The sequence below is a fragment of the Palaemon carinicauda genome, chromosome 10 (genome assembly GCF_036898095.1).
Source record: "Palaemon carinicauda isolate YSFRI2023 chromosome 10, ASM3689809v2, whole genome shotgun sequence".
NCBI classification, from domain to species: Eukaryota; Metazoa; Arthropoda; class Malacostraca; order Decapoda; family Palaemonidae; genus Palaemon; species Palaemon carinicauda.
Genome location: NC_090734.1, coordinates 157,528,792 through 157,556,050, shown reverse-complemented (window position 1 = coordinate 157,556,050; position 27,259 = coordinate 157,528,792). Strand labels below are relative to the sequence as shown.

The following is a 27,259-nucleotide window of genomic DNA, read 5'->3' as shown; positions in this document are numbered from 1 at the left end:
TGATTATCGGGTAAGTATATTCAAAAATTTATTTTACTAATAAAAATAACATATTTCGAAGATTATCTAAGAACAAATTTGGTAAATGTGAGTGTGATGGAGTATGCAGTATGTTGTTAAATTCCAGCTTTTAAGTGCTGATAATAGGAAACCTTTAATAGGTCACACAAATTGGTGCATATTAAAACTTAGGTATTATTATTATTGATTTTTTAAGTAATAGATCTCAACGAGTTATTATTGATGGGCACCATAGTGAGTATAGGAATATGATATCTGGTGTTCCACAGGGTAGTGTTCTTGGCCCATTACTTTTCATACTATATACACATGACATGTGGTTTAGCCTAGAAAACAAGCTTGTTGCATATGCAGATGATGCTACTCTCCTTACATCAATTCAATCCCCTGAATGTAGATCTGGGGTTGGTGAATCCCTTAATAGAGATTTAGCTAAAATTAGTGCATGGTGCAAATTATGGGGTATGAAGTTGAATCCTAACAAAACTCAAAGTATGATTGTAAGTAGGTCAAGGACGGTGGCTCCTCAACATCCGGATCTCAGTATTGATAATGTTTCTTTAAATTTGTATGACTTTCAAAATTTTAGGTGTGATTCTCGACAGCAAATTTACCTTTGAGAAACATTTAATGTCTGTTCTTCTTCAATTGCACGAAAAATTGGCTTATTGAGAAAGTCTTATAAGATTTTCAGTGATCAATCTATTCTGAAGAAGTGTTTTAATTCTTTCATTCTACCTTGTTTTGAGTATTGTTCTCCTGTCCGGTCTTTAGCTGCTGATTCTCATCTTAATTTGTTGGACAGAAACTTACGGTCTATTAAATTTCTTATTCCTGATCTAGATATTAATCTTTGGCACCGTCGTTCAATTAGTTCATTATGCATGTTGCATAAGATTTTTCATAACTCTGACCATCCTTTACATTCAGATCTCCCTGGACCATTCTATCCTGTTCGTATTACTAGGCAGGCAGTTAATTCTAATAGCCAGGCCTTTTCCATCATGAGGCTCAATACTACGCAGTACACTAGAAATTTTATTCCTGCTGTTACCAAGTTGTGGAATGATCTTCCTATTCGGGTAGTTGAATCAGTAGAACTTCAAAAGTTCAAAGTTGGAGCAAATGCTTTTTTGTTGACCAGGTGGACATAGTCTTTTTATAGTTTATATATGACATATTTGTTTTTGACGTTGTTTATAGTTTATATATATTATGACATATCTGTTTTGACGTTGTTACTTTTTTCGAATGATTCATTGTTAATTTGTTCTCTTCATTTATTTATTTCCTTATTTTCTTTCCTCACTGGGCTATTTTTCCCTATTGGAGCTCCTGGGCTTATAGCATGTTGCTTTTCCAACTAGGGTTGTAGCTTGGATAGTAAATAATAGTAATAATAATAATAGTATTAATGTTGGATTTTGACTATTTCTCTCTTTATGTAATGAGTGACTTCTTTTTTCTTTGCAGGATTCAAGGCAGCTATAAACATGATACCGCGGGTTCTCTTCCGAAGGTGAGATTGTCTCGTGATATTAATTTTTAATTTTTTGCATTACACACACTAAGTACTGTATATATGTACTGTCTGACCAGTCAAAGGACCTAATAACTCTCAAGTGGTAGTATCTAACTGGTGGCTGGTGCTATGGCCAACCTAGAAGAGATTTTTATGAGCCATTTGATCATGGATTGTCTTTAAGCAGCAACTCCTCAGTCACATTGAAGAGTGACTGACGACATAGTGTGTTGCTGAATCTTAAAAATTCATTACCAGTTCGCGTGATGGAAAAGTTGTTACTTGTAATTAATGCAATATGTCATGAGGAGATAGTTATACTTAGCCAGTTTTTTTAAAAATTTATTAAAGGAAAGGGATTTTATCTAGGTACTAAAATATAAAGTATAGTACAAGTTAAATAAGATTCACTTTTTGTTCATGAAATGTTTATTATCACTTGGAAGGCATCACATGACAATGATAATATCTGCAATGAAAGATAGCATGATGAGAAATAAAATGGCATTTGCATTGGCAGTCAAAATAAATTCAATATGAAATTACACTGACACCTAATAGCATATATGAGTCAGTTAGTAAATTCACAGTATACACAGCTAGCTAATGAACCATTTGCTGCTAGCATATAATAGATAATAAAGTTTAGCTAAAGTCTATAGACAATAATACTGTACCATATACGCAGCGAGTAAATGAACTGCCAAACTGAACACTGTTTACTTACATTCTCACAAATGAGCGCCAATGTATAGATGATGCAATACACATAAATGAAATAGGATCCTATAATGCACATAATGTATAGACGACACAATACACATAAATGAAATAGGATCCTATAATGCACATGAATGAAATAGGATCATATAATAATTATAACATGTACAACAGATATGAATAGACAATCCTCTACCTCCTCCCAAGTTTTTTTTGGGTACTAATAAGAAAACTCAAAAACAAAACTGAACATGTTAGAGCAATATATGAAAACTACTTTATAAAAGCATATTAGCCATGTGGCTATGGAGCATAGCTGAATGTAAAATATAATATCATTAAGATAAATAAAGGTTAGAAAAGTATTGGTCAGCAAAAACGAATCAATACGTATTACAATCATAGTCAGTCAAGTAGGCAGGCTTCTTGCGCAGCCTCTGAGGACGATCCGGAAGGGCACTTGGGGGAGCTTGAAAGAAATTATCAGGAGAGGCATCAGGGGGTGCATCATGTAGTGCTGCGTCAGGTGCCTGTGGGTGGTGAACAGGTGTTATGGGAGTTTGAGGACGTGGTGATGGGGGTGGTGTGGCATCTGTGGGAGATGTAGGCGCATGGTATGGCACTTCCAGTCGATCAGTAGAGTACGGTTCTGTATCAGGTTCTGATGACGATGATGGGCGTTGAAGTGATTTCTTGTGCTGGAGAATTGGGTATCCAATGGTTAATCATGGTCGTCTTGGAATAGCAGGGATGTATTTCCTCAGAAATTGTCCGTTGCGAAGAGTAGCCCTTCCAGAGCCATCGACCCTGACAATGTACTGATCGAATTGACGCACTTCGGACACAACGCCTGTTTTATCCCATTTTAATGGGTTCGGGCCTGTCTGGTTTTGGATGCGGACGTTGTCGCCAACTCTCAATGGCGGGGGCCGCTTTGTGTGCTCGGTCCAGTACTCGGCCATTCTCACATGGCGATTCCGGAGTGCTTCCTCGCGTTGTGCGAGGGTGTTTCTCCAAGTGGGATGGGGGTTGTATTTTCCTGGCCAGATGGGGATGAAATCCTTAATGGGCCTGCCGAAGATACACATAGCTGGAGAAACTTTGGTTTCTTTGTCAGGGGTATTCCGGTATTGAAGGACGGCGCGCTGAAAGGCGTCGATGTTCAGGTTTCCTGTGGGCCCAGTTTTGTCGGTGAGGAGTCTTTTCGCTATTTTAACGCCAACCTCTGCCCTACAATTAGAATGGGGAAAATAGGTTGAGGAAAGACGATGGTCGACCCCCCAAGCCTGAAGGAAATCTTGAGTGATTTTTGCAGAGAACTCTGGGCCACCATCAGAAGAAAGCTCATCAGCGATTCCATATGTTGCGAATATCCTCCGTAGACTGTTGATAAGCCCAGTGGCACCATCTGCTGCGCGTTCGATGACAGGCCAATTTGAATACCTGTCCACTACAACAAGGTACTGTTGTCCTTTGTAGTGGAAAAAATCGGCACAAATATGCTGAAATGGATAGGCAGGAGGGTTTTGTGGATGTGGGGGAAGGGTGGGTTGGGAAGGTGCAATGCGGTTACAGTGATAACAGTTCATACGTGTGTCTTGGAGATCTTTAGAGATGCCTGACCAAAATACAGACAATTCTGCTCGTGCTGTCATCGAGGTGATTCCCTGGTGAGCCGCATGAAGGGCTTGGAGTACTTGTATACGAAGGGTGGGGGGGATCACAATTCTGTCTTTGTAGATGACTACACCGTCTACAGTATACAATTCGTGGCGGAACTTATGGTATTCGTGGAGATGCGGTGGTACGTCATTCTTAGCCTTGGGGATGCCATTTTCAATCAGTGAGATCAGATGTTTAAAGTCCGGGCAGCTGTTAGTTGCAGTTTGAACTTTGTCCCACGTCACTGAACCAAGGGTTTGCAGGGATGTAACATGTGCACACTGCAGGGCAGAGTCGATATCATCCTTTATCTCATCACTGCAGGAGTGCAGGGATGCGATGTCGTCCTGCAAACGTAGTTTCATTGGAGGACCATTGCCTGTGGGATGTCGTGAGAGCGTGTCGGCTGCTTTGTGTTTTGTGCCAGGAACATGGACCATTTCGAAGCGTTATTGTAGTGTCTTTTCTTTTAAGTTTCGAAGGCGAGCGTTGGAGATGTCTTCAAAAGATCGATCACCAAAGATTTTAAGTAGGGGCTTGTGGTCCACTGCGATGAACAAGCTAGGGCATCCAAGGACGAAGAATCTGGTTTTGTTAAGGGCTTCCACTACAGCCAAGGCCTCTCCTTCAATGGGTGCATAACGAGAGACTGCTGGGTGTGTGAATCTACTCCCAATTAAGGTGGTTTTCCAGCCCGATTTGCAGCAAAATGGCCGGGTTGGTGTGCACAGGCAGTGTTTTTGGGTGAGCCAGAACCCAATGCCTGATTTGGACCAGTCGGTAGCAAGGCATGTTGGTTTTTCTTTATCGTAGATCTGAACGCCCCTCTTGATTTCGTCGATTATGTGATCTTTAGATTCCTCAAAAAGGGTGTCCATGTGTCTGTCCCAACAGAAAGGGTTGCCAGGCCGCAAAAAGTTACGAAACAGGGTCATGCGTTTGGTCATAGAGAAGGCATAGGAGACTTGATTGATGAGGCCAAACCAGGAGTGCACGTCGGTTATGTTTTTTGGTGTGGGGAAATCGCGTATTGCAGACAAATATTTCTCACATGGCCGGACGCAATCTGGTGTGATTTCAAACCCCGCAAACTGGACAGTGTTAGCTGAAAAAACAAACTTGTCAGGATTTAAAATGATACCATTATGACCACAAATATCTAACCATTGTACTGTCTGGAAGAAACTCTCCTCTATGTTGTCTGCCCAGAGCAACGTGTCATCGATGCACTTGGTTTTGTTCGGGATATGACCGACCAGTTCGTCGTATCGTCTGGAATAGCCGTCACCAGAAGCTATGTATCCTTGTGGGGCCGTGCAATACCTGTAGCGGCCCCATGGTGTGATGAATGTTGTTAGGTGACGGTCTTCGGGCCGTAGCGGTACGCTGTGGTATCCATTCCAGGCATCTAGGACGGTTTTACGTTTACCTGCTGGCACTGCACGAGCTTGATGGAAAGGGGATGGTGTGTGGTGTGTTTCGCGAGTGGCATGGAGGTTGAGGGCTTGCAGATCTACTGTGCGACGTGGTTTACCATTCTTCTTGGCGCAAACTACCATACGGCTCATCCATGTGACAGGCTCGCCTATGGGCACCTGTTCGAGGACTCCTAGGTTCACATCCTGGTCCAGTCCTTGTTTTACCTCATCCTGCCAGTGAAGGGGAACGGGTATAGGGGTATGTACCGCTACTGGTTCAGCATGTGGATCAATCATTAATTTTAACGGGGGTCCTGACATCATGGGTAGCTTTTGGTGTTCACATGTATTAAAAGTGCTGGATGCGTAGTGCTCTAGGAGGAACTTCTGCAACTTCTCTCTATTAGCCTCCGTTGCAGCGATTGGTAACTTTTGGGGTGGTGGTGGGGGGAGTTGTCTCTGGGGGCACGAGCATTCCTGTCTGAATATTAGTCGATGATGTTTCCTGTGTCGCTTCGCCAATGCAGGGGAAGGTGGAAGAGATTATACCTAAGGCGATGCAGCCCTCTTTGCTCAAGTAAATCTTGTCAGAGTTGTCGGTGACATAGGTGATTTGTCTGGTTTCAACCAATTTACCCCTGTTGTTGGTACCTGTAAAGCGAAGAATAACGGCTCCTAGAATATTTATGCCTTCACTGTTGGCAGCTTTCATGGAGATATTAACTGGAATCAGATCAGAATGCTTGATGTGAAGTTTATTCAGAGCATGGATACCTGCCAGACAACTCTGACAGCCTGTGTCTGCCATTACTCGAGCCTCTGCTGCTTGCGGTGGGGCGTGAAGTTTGAAGCCGAAGTGGGAATAGTCTTCTGTGGAAGTGGATATTTTGAGGTTAATGAATGGTTGGGGCCCAGAGGGCCTTTTAATCCATGATTTTGACATAGCGTCATACTGATGGTGATCAAGTGTAATGGACGAGTTGTTATGATATGTGGTGACAGAACAAAGTTCATTAAACACAGCATTATCTTCAGGTTGGATTGCAGCATGTGATTGTATTCCACTTGCCTGAGGTGATTTCTTCCTGCAAACTGAAGCAAAATGGTGTAATTTATTGCAAGAAAGGCATGTTTTATCAAATGCAGGGCATTCTGATTTTCTGAAACTTGCAGGGGCCTTTCTGCCATGCCCTGTTTTACCACAATAAGAGCAACTCACATCAGAAGCAGGTTTATTCAAGTCATGTTTCACAATCCTGGTTCGGTTAAATTTTTTGTACGAACTTGAGGCATCGGTGCTTGGGGATTCCGTGAATAAAGACGCTGAGCGTTTACCGGCTTCTTTTCTTTCTACAAATCTAAAAACTTCTTCTAGTGTCATGTTTTGATTTGTGTGACCCAACAGGTCAAGTTGTATCTCCTGGTCTTCAATGCCTCTGATAAGGATATCCTGAATAATTGGCTCGGTATAATTCACTTCACTATCGCAGGAAGGGCAATCTAGGAGGAATTTACATATACCAGCTTGCCCCCTTAATCTGGCTCCAAATGCTCGGATGGGTTCGTCTCTGTCTTGCCTCATATTATGGAGTGTGACCCGTGCCACCATTACATTTTCTTCACGTACGGCTAGGGCTCGAATGGCAGCAATGACTTCGGCAATAGGTTTTGCGAGGAGGCTGCCTCCAGCAGCTCTAGTTACATCTTTACGCAATTGATCTTCACAACACTCTAGCAGCTGAACAACAGCTTCTTGCCTGTTAATGGCTGTGGCATTTACATATTCATCCCACCTTATTAAAAAATATGACCATTCTTCAGTGGTTCCTGCGGCAGTGATGGTAGGCCTCTTAACCTTTTCCACTTGTGCATGTTGCGCTGCAGCACCTGGTCGAGCAGCAGCTGTGTGGTTTATGCAATGGGCGGTCAGTAGGGCAGCAACAATGGCGTCAGACAGGTCGGGGGTCACATAATTGCAATTGTCGATGGGGCATTGTACAGCAGTCATTGTAATGTAGCAAGATCACTGATATTATCATAAATAAGATTCACTTTTTGTTCATGAAATGTTTATTATCACTTGGAAGGCATCACATGACAATGATAATATCTGCAATGAAAGATAGCATGATGAGAAATAAAATGGCATTTGCATTGGCAGTCAAAATAAATTCAATATGAAATTACACTGACACCTAATAGCATATATGAGTCAGTTAGTAAATTCACAGTATACACAGCTAGCTAATGAACCATTTGCTGCTAGCATATAATAGATAATAAAATTTAGCTAAAGTCTATAGACAATAATACTGTACCATATACGCAGCGAGTAAATGAACTGCCAAACTGAACACTGTTTACTTACATTCTCACAAATGAGCGCCAATGTATAGATGACGCAATACACATAAATGAAATAGGATCCTATAATGCACATAATGTATAGACGACACAATACACATAAATGAAATAGGATCCTATAATGCACATGAATGAAATAGGATCATATAATAATTATAACATGTACAACAGATATGAATAGACAATCCTCTACAAGTAAAATTATTTTTAATACTTTATCGTATATTGGACCCATTATAATAGTTACAGACTTGCTGACTGTATACTCCTTACAGATTTGCCGACTTGAAAAGTGGCCGAAGTTCAGCAGTCGCGACGAGGCTGCAGCACAGCTGGAATTATGAGGACAATGGCTCGCAAGGTTCTCGCCGTCACAAGCAGCAAGCCATTATGGCAGGGGTGATTGGGGCTGGCGCAGGTGTGGCCTTGTGGCTGAAGTACCACCTCACAGCAGGTAATCAATTTGCTCCTTGTCTTTTTAAAGGAAGATTTTAGAGAAATAATTTGGTTGTCTCTTTGTTCCTTGGCATTTTTAAGGGAAGTTTGTTCCGTAACCGAAATACAAACCACGCTTTTTACATTGGGTTTACCTTTTAGCGTAGCTGAAATGACGAGCCAATAGTTTTTAACGAGGGTTAATTACCCCCGCGCTAGTTAGCGGGGGTAGGGGAAGGGATAGCTTGCTACCCCTCCCCCCCCACACACCGGTGATTTGCTTCACTTCACTTTTGGCTCCGGCGATGAACAGACGTGTCTGTCCATCGTCCTCGTTGACAGCCTTTAATCTTTTATCTGCTTTTTCTTTCAGTTTGTGTGTGTGTGTGTTAGAAGTTGACCACCTTTATGATTACTATGCGTACGTGCCCTGGAATTGCCGGCCGCCCTTGTGGTACTTTTATGTCGGCCGTGGACACTGATCCTCACACCCTTTGCCCGCAGTGTCGAGGCCGACGGTGTGATCAGGAAAATAAGTGTTGTGAGTGCAGGGAGTGGTCTGCCTCCCAGTGGGAGAGGTTTGGCCGCCGGCGTAAGAAGAAGTCCAAGAGAGACCGTTCTCCTTCCGGGGTTGCCTTGAAGGAGGAAGGTTCTCGGGACTCTTCTTTCGCCCTCCAAAGCTCCCCCTCGTTCGTTTCCTAAGGAGAGTCGGCCGAGTGGGAGCACAGGCCCTAGTTCTGTTTCCCGACCTTGGGTTGGGGGAGAGGGCGTCGCCTCCCATAGCGGGGCGGTTCTTCCTCCTTCCCCGGGGAGGTTATTGATGAATCTTTGTCTAACGATGATCTTTTTCAGATTTGAGCTTCCCTGGGGCTTAAGGGCTTGTCCTCCAGGGTTGCCCTGATTGACCTTGTCCAGTTGGGGGCCTCCGTTAAGCAGTCGCCAGTGATAGCAGAGGTAGATCCTCTGTCTATCGTCGACGTCGTGGTGGCAGAGGCTTCCGACGGGGCGGGGCAATCCTCTGCAGGTGCAGTTGTGGATGATGGTGCTGACGGCTCTCCTCCCCCTTCCGTACATCTTTCGAAGGGGGAAGGGAGTCCTACGGGCTCTTCTGCTGTCCAGCTTCTCTCTAAGGGGAGTGCTTTGACTGACTCCCATTCGGAGGACTGATGGTCCTGACGATCTTCCTCGTGGCCGCCTTCGCCATAAGGCTCACCGTCCGCTGCGTCGCAAGGGCCTTCCGTCTCCTTATAAGGATGCTAAGAGGCGCCTTTTTGGATCTTCTCCTTCTTCCTCCGAAGGGGACTCTCCTCGCCGTAAACAGCCTGCAGCACCAGCTTCATTAGACCTCTCTGGGGATCGATCTCCTACGCCTTCCAGACCTTCAACTTCTGGGGCAGATGTTCAGCAACCTGACCTCGTCACCCGACGGGCAACGGTTCCTTCGGGGCAAAGGGATTCTTCCCATACGCGTGCAGTGTTAGTGCACAGGCGCTCTCCTGCTCGTCAGCGCGCTCCTGTTCGTCAGCGATCTCCTGTTCGCCAGCGCTCCCCTGATGTTCGCCCCTCTTCTCGCCAGTGCTCTCCTGAGGACATCATTCAACCTGTTGTTCCTGAAGAGCGCCCAGCGCGCCAGCGTTCCCCTGCTCGCCCTTCTGCAGTGTTAGCGCACAGGCGCTCTCCTGCTCGTCAGCGCTCTTCTGACCGTCAGCGCTCTCCTGTTCGTCAGCGCTCTTCTGAGGACCATTGCCCTTCTGCTCGCCAGCGCTCCCCTGTGGTCTCCGAATATCCTGCAGTTCCTGTTGTGCGCCCTGCGCGCCATCAGTCTCCTGAGCGCCCTCGCGATCCTCAGCTTGTTCCTGCACAACATCACTCGCGTTCTCCAGCGCGTTTCTAAAACACACGTTTGCCCACGCGCCCACGCATTTCCTGTTCCTGTTCGTGAACGTTCGCCTTTGCGCCCCGCGCCAACTGTTCCTTCACAGGATTCCACGCGTCGCCCTCTTGCTCGCCAGCGATCACCGGCTCGCCAGCGATCACAGACGATTCAACAATCGCCTGCTCGTCAACGATCACTTGAACATCGGCGATCTCCAGACCGCCCGCGTGACCTATCGCAGGCGATAGGTCACGCGCCGTCGCCCAGAGGATCCGGAAGGACATGGGTCTCCCTCTGTTAGCTCGCCCTCGCGCGGTCGTTCGCCTGCGCTACCTACGCGCTATCGCTCGCCAACGCGCCATCGCTCGCCTGCGCGCCAGCGTTCACCAGCGCACTACTGTACCGATCACCTGCTCGCAATCGCTCTCCCATGCGCTACAGGTCTCCTGACCAACGTTGTCAGCGATCTTCGGAGCGTTCTCGCTCGCCCACTCGCCTGCGTGCCCGCGCGACCTCTCGCCTGCGCGCCCGCGCGACCTCTCGCCCGCGCGACCTCGCGACCACTCGCCCGCGCGACCGTTCGCCATGCGCGACCACCGTTCGCGCCGAATTTCACAGCCAGTGACAGCAGCAGGAACGCGTGTCACCAGACCGCGCTCGGGATCGCCTCCACCAAAGCGCAGGACCATTGTGCAGGACAGGGACGACACCTCAGAGAGGTCAGTTCGTCTTTCTTCCCCCTTTCCTTTTCAGGCTGGTCCAGTGGTGTCCACTCCGAAGGATCGCCCGATCCCTTTCCCTCCATCGGGGATTTCGGACTCTGTGTCCATGGAGCGACAGATTTGGTTTGGTCCTTTGATGCGGGCGTTAGTGAGGGTTATGAAGCCAGCACTCGCCGATCAGGGGAACAAACCAATGACTGCCTCACCTCCGCTGAAGAGAAAGAGAGGAGTGGACTTCGTGGTGACTTCCCCAAGGGAGAAGTTGGTTCCTAAGAGGTCTGTCGGGAAGGCCCCATCCCCTTCGCAGGCGTTTTCTCCTTCTCCCGTGGACGAGGCTTTTCCGTTCTCGGGTGAGTCCAGTGAGGCGATAGTCTCCCCCTCGGCACTAAGGGGGAGCCTTCTCTTCATGGAGGAGGATCGTCTCGCACGGAAGGGGCTCTCTGAACCTCTTTGTTGGGATCCTGTATCCCTCCCAGGAGGGAACCCAAGGACTCCAAGACCATCCCGAAATCGTCTTCAAGGATTCGCCAGGAACCCGCTGCTCCCCGGGGGAACGTCCACGCTTCGCCCCAGGAAGAGATTCCGGGGACGGGAGACTTGGCTGCCAGCCCGCAAGGAGGAGACCAGCAGGAATCTGAACATGCCTTCTGGCAGGTCCTGAGCCTGATGAGGCAACTCAACGGGTTCATGGATCCTGTGATCGCCCCCAGAGAAGGCAAGGACACAGTCCTGGACCAAGTGTTCGATGTTCAGAAGGCCCCTAAGACCAGTGCGGCTCTGCCCTGGTCTCGGGGACTGAAGAGTGCCTGAGCCAGGGCCAATGCCCAACTCGCGATTCTTGCCTCCTCCAGTCGTTCCTCTGCCGGGAACAAACTCATCCCACCTCCTCGTCTCCAGCAGAGGAGGTATTTTGAGATCTTGGGTGAGTCTAGTCTCGCCCTTCCTCTCCATCACTCCGTAGAAGAGCTGGCTAAGGGAGTTCCCCTCGAGAAGCTCTCCGCCCGGCAGGTGACGTTCTCGGCGTCTGAGATCCTGAGACATGAGAAGGTCGCGAAATGCGCCATTCAGGCCACTTCGTGGCTGGATATATTGGCTAGGAACTCTGGGCATCCTATTGCGCTCCGAGGACTTGTCTAAGACCAATAGAAAGGCCCTGGAGACCTTCTTACTCTTGGGCACCCGCTCCATCGAGTTCCTGGCCCACCAGGTTACCACCCTGTGGGCCAACTCGGTGTTGAAGCGGCGCGATGCGGTGACCGAGAGGTTCCACCCGAAGGTCCCCGCCGTGGATGTCTGTAGGCTTGTAGGCTCAGACATGCTTCCCTCCTTGGGGAGAATCTGTTGGAGCCACAGGATATGGAGCGTACGACTGAGAGGTGGAGGAAATCTAGCAAGGACTCCCTACTCCATAGGGCCCTTACAGCTTGGCCCTATAAGCCTCCAGCTCCACAGCAGCAGCAGCCTCGTAAGGCACCGAAGCAGGCACCGGCAGCTAAGAAAGTGGTGTCTAAGCCCCAGCCTTTTCCAGCCAAGGTCAAGAGGGGCGGTAAGTCCTCCAGGGGAGGCAAGACTCCTAGAGGGAGCGGCCGCGGCCGCAAACCTTAGGAGTGGCAGTCCTCCCGCGTGTCCACCTGTGGGGGGATGCCTTCAATGTTGCGTGCACAGGTGGCAGCAACACGGGGCCGATGCTTGGACGGTTTCAGTGATCGGCCAAGGCTATCGCGTCCCGTTCATAACATCTCAACCTCCCGTGACAGCGAATCCAGTGTCATTGAGCTCCTATGCCACGGGATCGGCAAAGGGGCTGGCCCTTCGGGCGGAAGTCGAGACCATGCTCAAGAAGGGTGCTCTCCAGGAGGTCGTCGACGGCTCCCCAGGCTTCTTCAGTCGACTCTTTCTTGTAAAGAAGGTGTCTGGAGGCTGGAGACCTGTCATCGACCTCTCGGCTCTGAACGGGTTTGTCAAGCAAACTGGAGACAGCGGACACAGTCAGACTTGCGGTGAGACCTCTAGACTTCATGTGCACATTGGATCTAAAGGACGCGTACTTCCAGATCCCAATCCATCCGTCTTCCAGGAAGTACTTGAGATTCTGCCTAGACGACAAGATCTACCAGTTCAAGGTGCTGTGTTTCGGTCTCTCCACAGCTCCTCAGGTGTTCACCAGAGTGTTCACCCTGATTTCGTCTTGGGCGCACAGGAACGGCATTCGTCTCCTTCGCTATCTGGACGACTGGCTGATACTAGCAGACTCGGAGTCGACCCTTTTTCGGCACCGAGACAGGCTTCTAGGTCTTTGCCAGGATCTGGGGATCGTGGTAAACCTCGAGAAGTCCTCTCTGCAGCCGTCCCAACGACTGGTTTATCTAGGCATGCTGATAGACACCAATCTCCACAAAGCCTTTCCATCAGACGACAGGATAGCAAGGCTGAGGAGGGTGGCGGAACCCTTCCTCAGGTGAGAAGAGCTTCCCGCCCTGTCGTGGTTGCTTCTCTTAGGTCACCTGTCCTCCCTGGCTCGTCTGGTTCCAAACAGCCGCCTCAGGATAAGATCCCTGCAGTGGCGGCTCAAGTCCCGGTGGAATCAAGGATCCGATTCCCCGGACGTTCAGGTCCCGATAGGATCTTTGGAACGGACGTACTTGCGGTGGTGGCTTGTCGACGAGAACCTGCGGAAGGGAGTGAGTCTTCTCGTCCTCCCCCCCGGAATTGACACTGTTTTCGGACGCGTTGAAAGAAGGGTGGGGGCCGCACGTTCTGAACCAGAGGACCTCAGGCCTTTGGTCAGAATCAGAAAAGTGCCTGCACATCAATCTGCTAGAATTGAAGGCGGTCTTTCTGGGTCTTCAACAGTTCCAACGGACCCTGGCGGGTCATTCCGTGGTGGTGATGAGCGACAACACCATGGTAGTGGCTTATATCAACAAGCAGGGAGGCACTTTTTCGCAGCAGCTATCCCATCTTGCAGTAGAGATTCTGAGATGGACCAAAGTCCACTCGATAACACTATAAGCTTGCTTCATTCCTGGAAAGAGGAATGTGCTCGCCGACAGTCTGAGCAGGGCCTCGCAGATAGTGAGTACCGAGTGGTCTTTGGATCCTCAGATAGCCAACAAAGTCCTGACTTTGTGGGGTTCCCCGATCGTGGACCTGTTTGCGACAGCGTTGAATTTCAAGCTGCCCCTATACTGCTCCCCAGTCCCGGACCCCAAGGCTCTCTGGCAAGATGCTTTCCAGCAACGGTGGGACAACATCGACGTGTACGCCTTCCCACCGTTCTGTCTGATGAGAAGGGTGCTCAACAGGACCAGACTATCGGTCAACTGTTCGATTACTGGTAGCTCCGCTATGGCATCACGCGGAATGGTTTCCGGACCTTCTGCAGCTCCTGACGGAGCTCCCGAGGGAACTTCCTCCACGACACGAGCTTCTCAGACAACCACACTCCAACGTCCCTCACAAGGCCGTGGCCTCGCTTCGGCTTCACGCCTGGAGACTATCCAGCGTCTCCTCACGGAGAGAGGCTTTTCGCAACAGGTTGCGGAGAGAATGTCTCGGCACCTGCGAAGGTCCTCTGAGGGAGTCTACCAGGCGAAGTGGAGTGTCTTTAGTGGTTGGTGTCGTGGGAGGGGTATCTCTCCACTCGATGCCACTATTCCAGCAATAGCGGACTTCCTCGTATATCTGCTGGAGGAAATGCGCCTTTCTGTCTCGGCAGTGAAAGGCTATTGCTCAGCCTTAAGCTTGGCCTTCAGGCTGAAAGGCGTGGACATTTCTTCCTCGCTAGAACACTCTCTACTCATACGTAGCTATGAGCTTACTTGCCCCCAGTCGGAAGTGAGACCTCCTCCTTGGAACATGGTTCGGGTCCTCAGGGCTCTTAAGAGACCTCCCTTCGAACCATTACGCCAGGCCTCTGATCGCCACCTGTCTTGGAAGACGGCTTTCCTGCTCGCTTTGGCTTCGGCCAAGCGGGTTAGTGAACTTCATGGTCTCTCGTACGACATCGCCCATTTAAGGGGATGGGGGGAGGTAACGTTCAGGTTCGTCCCTGAGTTTGTGGCCAAGACTCAGAATCCTGGAGTGCTGGATCCTCGGTTCGACTCTTTCAGGATCGCGAGTCTCCGCTCTGTAACAAGCGACCCAGACCAGCTGCTACTATGTCCAGTGAGGTGTCTGAGGTACTACTTGAAGAGAACGGCTGCAGTCCGTCCTCAAGTGCGAGCATTGTTTGTGAGCACAGGCAGGACGAAGAGGATGGTCACCAGGAACACCATCTCAGCTTGGATTCGAAGGGTTATCCACCACGCCTTGAATCCAGGCCCTCCTCCGTCACGTCGCCCTAGGGCACACGATGTCAAGGGTGTTCCTACGTCCCTGGCCTTCAAAAGAAACTTCTTTGTGACGCAGGTGCTTCAAGCTGGGGTCTGGAAGCGTCAGACGACCTTCACAGCCCACTACCTGCAGGACGTGACCCACAGGAGCCTCGGTACGTTTTCTATCGGCCCTGTGGTGGCTGCACAACAGCTGGTCTAACCTCAGGCTCCTTTATGGTCAAGTAGCAGTAGCTTGAGGGCGTTGTTACCCGGTTTTAGTCTGCGTGAATGAAAGAGTATGTCTGACCCTTACTTCTTTCTTCATTCTCCCCTCTCTTGGGGAAGCAGCATCCTGGTCCTCGCATAGCTGACCTCGACCTCTGCAGGTAACCCATGCTTCCTTGTGCTCCTAGTATTAAGCTTAATACTGTTGCGTCCCCCATACCCTGACGAGGTGGTATTGGGAAAGTCCTATCCTAGATTCTTATCTAAAGGTCTCAAGGTCAACTTCATAGGACGAGTCACACTTTCCTCCACACACAACTTATGTAGGCCACTCGTTCCTAGCGAAACAAGGAACTTGTGAGGTGCAGGGGCTCCTTCTCTCAAGTGCTACTTACTGAGGGATGGAGTCCCCGGGCAAAGCCGAAGTCAGTAAGGCTGGGGACTTTCCACCCTTCCCAAGGGGTAAGTCACCCAATGTAAATAGCGTGGTTTGTATTTTGGTTACGGAACAAATGACAAATTTGGAGATAATTTGTATTTTTCCTAACCATACAAACCTTAGCTATTTACACATATTTGCCCGCCAACCCTGGCCCCCAAGTCAAGTCCTACCTCTAAGTGAAGTGAAGCAAATCACCGGGGTGTGGGGGGGAGGGGTAGCAAGCTATTCCTTCCCCTACCCCCCCGCTAACTAGCGCGGGGGTAATTAACCCTCGTTAAAAACTATTGGCCAGTCATTTCAGCTACGCTAAAAGGTAAACCCAATGTAAATAGCTAAGGTTTGTATGGTTAGGAAAAATACAAATTATCTCCGAATTTGTCATGTTTAGAAAAATACTTGCATTATCTTTGTTCCTTGCCTTTTTAAGGGAAGTGTTTAGAAAAATACTTGCATAATCTTTGTTCCTTGCCTTTTTAAGGGAAGTGTTTAGAAAAATACTTGTATTATCTCTTTGTTCCTTGCCTTTTTAATGTCATACTGTTTCACACATGACTTTTTACTAAACTCTTACCTTCGTCAATTGTCCTTAATTTCGGAGGCACCATTCAACTTAGGACAATCGACTTATTCCTGGCTAGCCTATCTATAACAAACCAAGCCTTGACAGAGGCTAATACCATGTACATCATAGGTATAGGCTAATATTCTAAGCCTAGGCTTAAGGTAACTTGACTCTTGCTGTGGAGAAGGACGGGTCTTCATTTGCAGTGGAGGTTGAGGGAAAGGCTGGTTCCCGGGGTCTTTTTATTCTTACTAAAATTGCTAGTACATGATTGGTACTTCAAACTGGTACCCTGTAATACAAAGTCTTTGTTTAGGACAGCGATCTTATGTCAAACAACATGCAATTCGTAGGCCAGGCTATACTGTACTCTTACCTAACCTCCTGGTCACACTGCACAGTTAGCCTGGCAACTCAAAGAATAAACTTCACAAATCTGAGAATATTATTACACATCTTAACTTACGGTTGGTGGCACAGTTCCAACCACATGCAAGCACAGCATAAAACAGTTTCAATACTGGCAAAGTTATTGTACTTTATTTGATACATTTGAAGAAAAAGATAACCACAATAGACAATATCAAGTGTTATTACAACGCATAAATGATAACTATTGCATACCTTTTACAAGAGAAAGTAAGAATTTCACATAATATTAAGGGGGAGCAACACCAGTTTCCCCTCTACACTGGTCGCTGTCGGCTCGGAAGAGTGCGCTCTGAGCTTAACTAGCACAGCTACGCCCGAGGCTCACCCAACTACGCCTCTGTTTACCTTGGCACTCAATCACAAACTCTCGACCATAGACACAACTACTCCTTTGTTACGCCTTTCTACCTCTGCGTATGCACACTCGATCCTACACCATCTCAACAACCTGTGGCTAACATAACATTTCAATGAGATGAAAACCAATAAATTTATTAAGTCTGATAATCGTAAATGGTCTAGAAAAATACTTGCATTATCTCCTTGTTCCTTGCCTTTTTAAGGGAAATGTTTAGAAAAATACTTGCATTATCTCTTTGTTCCTTACTCCTTAAAGGGAAATGTTTAGAAAAATACTTGCTTAATCTCTTCGTTTCTTGCCTTTTTGAGGGAAGTGTTTAGAAAAATACTTGTATTATTTATCTCTTTGTTCCTTGCCATTTTAAAGGAAAAGTTTAGAAAAATACTTCCATCATTTGTGGTTTTATTAAGTTTAAGCATCATTGTGTACTTTTGCTGATTTCCTTCTCTTCCAGATGCAGCGAGTTCTCTCCTGGTAACTGACAAGGAAGTTGCCGAATACGGAGAATATAAGGATGGCATGCCGGAATACACACTGGAAGATGTAGCCCAACATGATACGGCAGATAAGCGCATTTGGGTTGCGTATCGGCACGGCGTCTATGACATTACCGATTTTGTACAGGAGCATCCAGGTATTTCTTATGTCTGTACAGTGTTCTTATTATTCTTAATTTATTATTAATTTTAATTACAGGTTTCTCTCACATTGTTTTACTGTGGAGAGAGGTGGTTTTATGACATTTGCTTATGAAATTATTTACTGTATGCTAAACAATAATTATAAAAGATGTTTGTAGTAATTTTCAATATATACTATACTGAATTATAAATTTTCAGATTTGAGTGAAAATAGGAAGTGAATGTATTATTTTGGGTCTTAACTGATTAGTTGTGCAGGTAGTACTGTACATGTACATAATGTACAGTACAGTTTAAATCATTTAACTGTGTTTTGTATTCCATGATCACAAAAATTGGTCGTATTAAGTACAGGGTGGTTTTAGAAGAGGTAGGTGATGTATGAATCGGATGTTTACGGTTAGAAATATTTAGCAAAAGGTAAGGGGGTCTGTGTTGCGTTTATGGATCTGGAGAAAGCATATGATAGAGTTGATAGGGAAGTGATGTGGAATGTGATGAAGTTATATGGAATTGGCGGAAGGCTGTTGCAACCAGCGAAAAGTTTCTACAAGGGTAGTAAAGCGCGTGTTAGGATAGGAAATTGAGTGAGCGATTGGTTTCCAGTGAGAGTGGGGCTGAGACAGGGATGTGTGATGTCGCCATGGATGTTTAACTTTAATGTTGATGGAGTGGTGAGAGAGGAAATGTTGATGGAATGGTGAGAGAGGTGAATGCTCGAGTGCATGGACGAGGATTGAAAATGATAGATGAGAATGATCATGAATGGGAGGTAAATCATTTGTTGTTTGCGGATAATACTGAACTGGTTGCAGACTCGGAAGAGAAGCTTGGCCGATTAGTGACAGAATTTGGAAGGATGTGTGAGAGAAGGAAGTTTAGAGTTAATGTGGGTAAGAGTAAGGTTATGAGATGTGCGAAAAGGGAAGGTGGTGCGAGATTAAATGTCATGTTGAATCACTTGAGGAAGTAGATCAGTTCAAGTACTTGGGGTCTGTTGTTGCAGCAAATAGTGGAGTGGAAGCAGATGTACATCAGAGAGTGAATGAAGGATGCAAAGTGTTGGGGGCAGTTAAGGGAGTGGTAAAGAATAGAAGGTTAGGCATGAATGTGAAGAGTTCTGTATGGGAAAGTGATTGTACCAACTGTGATGTATGGATCGGACTTGTGGGGAAGGAAAGTGACGGAGAGACAGAACTTGAATGTGTTTGAGATGAGGTGTCTAAGGAGTATGGCTGGTGTATCTCGAGTAGATAGGGTTAGGAACGAAGTGGTGAGGGAGAGAACGGGTGTAAGAAATGAGTTAGCTGCTAGAGTGGATGTGAATGTGTTGAGGCAGTTTGCCCATATTGAAAGAATGGAAAATAGTTGTCTGCTAAAGAAGGTGATGAATGCAAGAGTTGATAGGAGAAATACAAGAGGCAGGCCAAGGTTTGGGTGGGTGGGTGGATGGATGGAGTGAAGAAAGCTCTGGGTGATAGGAGGATAGATGTGAGAGAGGCAAGAGAGCATGCTAGAAATAGGGATGAATGGCGAGCGATTGTGACGCGGTTCTAGTAGGCCCTGCTGCTCCTTACGGTCACCTTGGATGACTGCGGAGGTAGCAGCAGTAGGGGATTCAGTGTTATGAAGCTTCATCTGTGGTGGATAACAGGGGAGGGTGGGCTGTGGTACCCTAGCAGTACCAGCCGAACTCAGTTGAGTCCCTCGTCTGGCTGGGAGGAATGTAGAGAGGAAAGGTCCCCCTTTTTTCATTTGTTTGATGTCGGCTACCCCCAAAATTGGGAATAATGCCTTAGTATATGTATGTAATATTCCACGATCACGAAACCTGGTTGTTTTAACTAGTGGTATTCATATTTGATAAATGCCGTTCTTAACTGCATGTAACACTATGAAATATAAAATGCCCAGTTTCATTACAGGTGGAGAAAAGATCTTGATGGGTGCTGGAGGCTCTGTGGAGCCGTTTTGGGCCCTGTACGCAGTTCACAAAAATCCTCATGTTTTACAAATATTTGAAAAATACAGGATAGGTATGTGGTGGTTAGTGTATTTTCTTCTTGTAGTTGGATGACATATTGCATAATTATTTTTTTTTTATCTTTTAACGACTAAAATATTAGATTACGATACAATATATTGTTGTATAGGAGGCAGGTTTAGGCCAAGTTCGTACTTGGCTGTGTAATTTAGGAAAATATGTTAGGAGAATTTTTCCCTCTTTAATTTATTTTTCCTCCATTATTTTTGAGGCATGAATTTTCAGGTTATTTATTGCTTTAAAAAAAAAAACTTTAATACAGTATTTTAAAATTTGTATCTGCATATTTTAAAAGCATTCAAAACTATAACAACAGTATTTACTTTACTTTGTTAGTTTTATTTTCTGATTATGTTACTGTATTATAATCTGATCAGTTTAGTTTTATTTTCTGATTATGTTACTGTATTATAATCTGATCAGTTTAGTTTTATTTTCTGATTATGTTACTGTATTATAATCTGATCAGTTTATAAGTTAATTGACCTGTATACTTATGGAATACAACAGGAAACTTAGCAGCCGACGATGTTGGAGCCATGGTGAAAGACATGAGCGATCCCTATGGGAATGAACCAAGGAGACACATTACACTCAAACCAGCGTCTATGAAGCCTTTCAATGCCGAAACGCCCCTTGCCTTCCTTGCCGACAGCCTCATAACGCCCAGGTAAGATGCGTTAGATACTGTTCCCCTTCGTTTTATTTTCCATTGGCGGAAATCCCCTTTAGATGTACAGTACAGTATAGGTATTTATTTGTGAATTGTATTATCTACATTAATTATAAACATACCGTTTTGTGCCAGTCGTACAAGAGTCAGAAATGTTAACTCGTTGTTCTGGTTATTATTATTACTAGCCAAGCTACAACCCTAGTTGGAAAAGAAGGATGCTATAAGCCCAAGGGCTCCAATAGGGAAAAATAGCCCAGTGAGGAAAGGAAATAAGGAAATGAATAAATAATGAGAACAAATTAACAATAAATCATTCTAAAAACAGTAACAAAGTCAAAATAGATATGTCATATATAAACTATTAACAAAATCAAAAACAGCTATGTCCCATATAAACTATTAACAACGTCAAAAACAGATGTCATAAATAAATTATAAAAACTCGTGTCAGCCTGGTCAACATAAAAACATTTGCTCCAACTTTGAACTTTATTTCTCTTCCTCTTGTTTTTTTTAAAAGTTTTTATAATTTATAAAGGAGATATTTATTTTAAAGTTACTCTACTTAAAAAAGTAATTTTTCCCTGTCTCCTTTCCTCACTGGGCTATTTTCCCTTTTGGAGCCCCTGGGCTTATAGCATTGTGCTTTTCAAACTAGGGTTGTAGCTTAGCGATTAATACTAACAATAATAATAATCTGCTTATGAATTGTAGTTTTCAAACTGCAACATTGAGGGTTGGTTTATCCAGTTGTCTATAATCTATTTCCAAAGCAGCATTAGTAGCTCCAAGTGGAAAATGGAATACAGCAAATTGAGTGTGTTGGAATAGTTTGGTGCATAACCCATGCTTGGCTCTCGAAGGACCTTAGCTGAGTTTGTCATTTATGTACTTAGCCTGTCCAATGCATTATTTATCCCATATAGCAATGAAAATTAAAACAGTTTGGTTAACCCTTTTACCCCCGAAGGACGTACTGGTACGTTTCACAAAATTCATCCTTTTACCCCCATGGACGTACCGGTACGTCCTTCCAAAAAACTATTTGAATTTTTTTTGCATATTTTTTATAATTTTTTGAGAAACTTCAGGCATTTTCCAAGCGAATGAGATCAACCTGACCTCTCTATGACAAAAATTGAAGCTGTTAAAGCAATTTAAAAAAAAATACTGCAAAATGTGCTTGAAAAAAATTAACCCTTTGTGGGGTTAAGGGTTGTAAATTTCCAAATAGAATGGGGGTAAAAGGGTTAAGTTCATTTACATAGGTTAATATTGTGGGCCTGTGGCACTTGATTCATAGCAGTAGTTTAAAGGTTAAAGGTGTTTGGCTAGAGCCCCTCTTAAACGAAATGTAGACTCCTCTACCTTTGCCGAGAGAGAGAGACTTTTCGTTCTGAGCTGTGAAATGCTATTGCTAACCCTTGAGCAAAAGTCTTGAGACTGAAAGGCTTCGACCTCTCCGTAATCTGGGAACTGTCGATGCTTATAAGGAGCTTAGAGCAATCGTGCCCTCTAAAAGTACATGAACTACTTGGGATGTTACCGGAGTTCTAAGTTTTTTAAACAGGGTTTCAGATAAAGAACTACAGTAGGGTCCCGAATTATGCGAGAATTTGGTCGATGAAAGGCCTCGTGTAATTGGAAATTCGTACTGTATATTTCGAAACACATCATGGCGGCAAACAGCAACCTACCCGTCAATTTTTTTTTTCACTCCATTTCTAGCTTTCTAGCTATATATATACTGTATATACACTGTGTGTGTATGTATATATATATATATATATATATATATATATATATATATATATAACTGTAGCTTTTATCTTAACAATACTGTAAGAAATCCTTCTTATAGATTTTTTTTTTATAAAATACTGTACAAAATTTCTTCTATGGATAAATAAAACAATAAAAAGTTGTTAAAGTTTTGATAATTTTCTATGACTGTAGTATTTACTACTGTACTATGCATAGCTTACTGTTTTCAGTATTTTCCGAATGATGTAGAATTATTTCCTATAGATACAAAAAAAAAAAAAGGGTTTTCAAGGTTTGATACAGTACGTATCTAGCAATAGTTAAAAATTACAGTATAGTACTGTATACCCATGATGACACTCCCACACGTAAACACGGCCACTAGGCGCAAGTGTGCAATAGGCTGCTGTACGATAATCACGCTTTTTTTGCCCTGAGCGGTCATTTCACTAATGATAATTTTTCAAAGTTAATATAATTTCTTTATGCTTATAATTCGTAATTATAGTTAAAAGTAGGATATTAATTAAATGGTTGAGTAAAAAAAACAATTAATACTACTATTATTTAATTTCAAATGGCTACATAATACTGAATATTCTAATGGGTTCTTTTTATCTTCAATCGTAAATCTTACGCCTGGATAAGCAACAAAAGGAAAGGGATAGGTCTCTCTCTCTCTCTCTCTCTCTCTCTCTCTCTCTCTCTCTCTCTCTCTCTCTCTCTCTCTCTCTCTCTCTCTCTTCATATCGTTTCCTGTATAGTTTTCAAATATGTTCGTCATACATTTGTACATTATTTATCCACTTTATTCTCTCTCTCTCTCTCTCTCTCTCTCTCTCTCTCTCTCTCTCGGCGTTTCCTTTCCCTTTAAAGTTTTGTGAAATTTCGTTGTCCAGTCATTCGGTAATGAGAAGTCATTTTCGCTTTCGACATAGAAAGAAAACTTTGTTTCTTCAATATACTCATCACTGGAGGATTCAGAACTAGTGCTCTCATTATCAAACAGGTTATCATTATCAAATTCCACATCAAGAATATCATTTATTTCATCTAAAGAAATAACCTTCCTCTTTAGACCTTTCATTACAAAAGGAACAACAAATAACCACTTATGCATGAATGCCCGAGCGCACTGATAGGAAACCAGTTCAAACCAGAGTTTTGTAACATCAAGCTACCTTCAGAAAAATAGTTGCCAGACATCATATAAGTTTCTATTCACAGTCCCCATATGCTTGAGAGTGTTGCCAAGTGGTGATCCTATACTTACTATACGAGTAAAGTAACATCACGAGACTGACGGCTTGTAAAAGGCAATTAAAGTCATGAACGGAATATACAGTTGAAGGCGGTACCGAGTAGATCGTGGTGAACGGTTTATCACGTGGGTGACGCTTAACAGGTTAAAAAAACATTTTATATAGTTCGGTATTTTCTCTATCCATCCTCTCCCAGAAAACCTTCAAATGTGAATTATCGGAATGTGTGTAGATCTTGGCAGTGCGATAACTAGTTAGCGACTGAGAATAAAAAAAATAAAAAGCCCGATTGACGAATGACGATGCTGATGAAGAGGATATCGAATACCGATTTTTCCCTAATTGATTTTTTTCTACGTTCTGTCTAATCCAATGTATACAGTACATTCTTATGTAAAGGGCGAACCCCAACATTTCTTGATGCTGCTACACTTTAATTATAGATATTTTACCACCTATTTATAATCTTTATTTATAATAACATCTTTAGTTAAAGCTCTTCAATATCACTTTCAGGAGTAAATGCGTTTATGATCGACGATGAAACGTAAAAAAAAAAAACGTTTTCCTTTTAAGAAGGCGTTTTTTTAGGAAAAAAAACAACACGGAACAAAATTGCTCATATTTCATATATTTTGATTTTCTAAGGATAAATAAAACATTAATTATAACATTATTATTACATAGTACCTGGTAAGATATCTTTTGCCGCAAAAGTTAACCTATAGACAGATGTTAAAATTGGTTAGCGAGTTCGTTATGATCGGCGATGGAACGTACTAAACAAAGTAATGGGTTTGGTTGTGGTGACATGTTTGGCAGTAGCATGATATAAAATAGTCTTTATTTTGATGGTTTTTAATTTAAAGTTTAATGAATAAGGATTTTTCACCATAATCACAACGTAAGTATAAAAATTAATTAGTACAAATATGGAATATTATACATATAGGTGTTGGACAGTTAGGCTAGGCCTAGCGACAAGTTCACACAACAGATGGGCAAACCTTAACATTTTTCATCCAAAACTAGTCTTAAAATGTTTGAACAGAAATCTTTCTCTCACATTCCCCCCCCCCCTTCTCAGACATCGGGGAACCATCACCCCCCCCAATACAATTAAGAAAACAATAGATTTCCTACGCTTCGCGGTGCTTGACTCGCGGATTTAGAATGCTCCTCGCAAATACAGGAAAATTAATTTTTAAAAACTATCGATCGCGTAATTGAGGAATCGCGTAATTAGAACACGTGTAATTCGGGACCCTACTGTAACTCCTAAGATAGTGCTCTTGCTTGCTCTGTTTTAACTAAACGAGCAGGATATATATTTCCTATAATATTAGTCATTCTGAGAGGGCAGGAATGTCTCCATTACCCTTGATGATCTAAGGTTTGAGAAGACCACCTCCCCTAAGGATGTGATTGATGAGCTGGAGGATTTGCTTCTTTGTCCCTTAAGGGCACTCAGACACTACCTGAAGTAAACTCGGGTCCTACAGGCCACGGCTTCAAAACCTGTTTAATAACTCTGGCAGGTGTAAGAAGAAAACCTGTAGAAAAACCATCTTGTTTCGGCTTTGAGAAACTGCAAGGAGAGCGTATTCCCCTTTGGTGGGGAATCCCGAGGAACCGGGACATGCACCCACTTGCGGAAGTCTGGGTTTGGTGCGACACTAACCTTTGGGAAGAACCTGCCAGTGGCAATGTTTTGAAGGCAGGTGTCTGGAACTGGCAGACAGCATTCACAGTCCACTACCTGAGGGAATATACCCACAAGTCCTTTTGACACGTTCTCCCTAGGACCTGTGGTAGCTACTCAACGGGATGTGGAGTGTACCTAGCACCCACACGAGGTAAGAAACATTTCACCTAAGGTTGTGGCTGCTGAAAACTTTAAGGTAAAAGTAAGAATTTTAGCCTGTTTTCCTCTTAACTTTCCCCTGCCTTGAGGTGCTGCTGTCGTGCCGTCATTTGCTGGAACATTGTCTTCTTGTACAGTTTTTAAAATTAAGAGATCACCTGCTAATCCAAGAGTTTGAGAATGAGTGATGTTGGGCGATAGGGACCTGATGTTATTGAATTTTAATTTATCTATCAAGTCTTCTTTATTGACCCATTTGACCCCAAAAAATGCATGTCGCCAAAGCCTTGTTGTTTGACTAACACATGATATTAAGTTGCCTCTTCTGCACTTTGCACTTCTTAAAGGTTCGTGGAATCTCCGAATGATATGCTAGGAAAGGCTTCATTTTTCAATCCCTGCTGCATTTAGCACAAACCATAAAGGTTAGATGGCTTGTGACCGGAAATTGCTTTCTCTTTTGCAATAAGTTAGGTTCTCCTGAGCCTCTTGTTCCAGAATAGACCGGTCTCCTTGCAGTTTTAACACTTGCTGTAGCTTGTAAGCTTCAGATTCCACGGACCTTTTAAATTCGATACAAATGCCTCTGCTGCCTTTATATCGGAGCTTACAGCCTATGTCGCACAACACAATGGATGCCAGTTCTTTTCCTGAGGCTTTCAAACAAGCCATGGCTTGCTTTGAATGTTCCTTTTTCTTGGTCTACAGATGTACCTTGGTCCTTTTTAGTAAGGTCAGCATATAAATACTTTTCTTTTTCACATTGTTCTTTGGTTGTCATATATCCTGCTAACTTCTCAGTGATCCATTCGACACCTCTTTATAAATTCCAACGGCCAACTTCAGCTTGGTGGAAATCATTCTCTATTAAAGGGCTCAATTCTATGGAGGCAAAGTTGAAATGTGCGGGAGTAATAAATAATAAAAAAAGTCGAAAGCTGGATGAAAACAAAATTCTATGAAAAGATTTTAAAGGGCATGAAATAAAAACTCTGCTGGAAAATTTTACATCAAGAATGGAGAATAATTCTCAGTTTGAAAATGGAAGGATTGAAAAATCCTGGAAATGAAAATAGCTCTTATTAGAATCATCAATACACTCCATTAGGATTGCAAATGAGAATGTTGAGATGGATGTGTTGGGTGACAAGAAGAGATAAGATATGGAATGAGGTAATTAGGGGTACCACAGGAGTTAGAAAACTATTGGGTAAGATCCAAGAAAGTAGACTGAGGTGGTATGGTCATGTCATGAGAAGAGGTGAACTGTATATTGGGAGGAGAGTGATGGAAATGGAGGTACAGGGAACGAGAAGGAGAGGGAGACCAAAGCGAAGGTGGGTGGACTGTATCAAGGATGACCTTCGATCAAAGTGATTAACCGGTGATGAGGTGAGGGACAGGTAGATAGAAAACACTGGCCAGAAACATCGACCCCACATAGAAGTGGGAAAAAATTGACAAAGAAGAAGTAGAAGAAGAAGAAGAAGAAGAAGAAGAAGAAGAAAGATCTTGAGTTGAGAAATGTAAATTTTTCATAGCTACCATTCATGTTAGGGTCACAGCTTTGCATTTAGTAATAATTCTGTATTCATGGTTTAGATTTTAAAAATTCAGGTCTTGTCCTTCGTAAAGTCATCTTTCTAAAGGTGGTGCTATTATCAATGCTAACACAACTGTGTAGAATAAATCTATACTTCCTTAGGAAACAATGTCTCAAGCTCTTAGAGTTTGTTTCATATGTCTTCTAGGTCTCTTTTGCCTGGAAAACAATGACATCATCATCATAGACATTCCATCACATTTTTATTTGGGAAACTCAATGCTCAGAAGTGTATGGAGAGACAATATATTGTATTGTAGAAGGTTGACATTGAAAGTAATAACATTAAGATAAGTAATGGTGTATCGGACATTCCAAAACATTATA

General features: G+C 44.1%; 1 protein-coding gene across 1 annotated transcript in view; it reads left to right on the top strand.

The window, feature by feature from the left end:
* The window catches only part of shop (shopper), a 94,009-nt gene that overhangs the window by 24,865 nt on the left and 41,885 nt on the right, over window positions 1–27,259 (top strand). Inside the window, exons 2-6 of the mRNA XM_068382076.1 lie at window positions 1,495–1,540; window positions 7,983–8,161; window positions 17,533–17,712; window positions 19,645–19,755; window positions 20,274–20,433. Coding sequence (XP_068238177.1) covers window positions 1,515–1,540; window positions 7,983–8,161; window positions 17,533–17,712; window positions 19,645–19,755; window positions 20,274–20,433 — 656 coding nt within the window. The 5' untranslated portion in view covers window positions 1,495–1,514. The remainder of the gene's footprint in view (window positions 1–1,494; window positions 1,541–7,982; window positions 8,162–17,532; window positions 17,713–19,644; window positions 19,756–20,273; window positions 20,434–27,259) is intronic.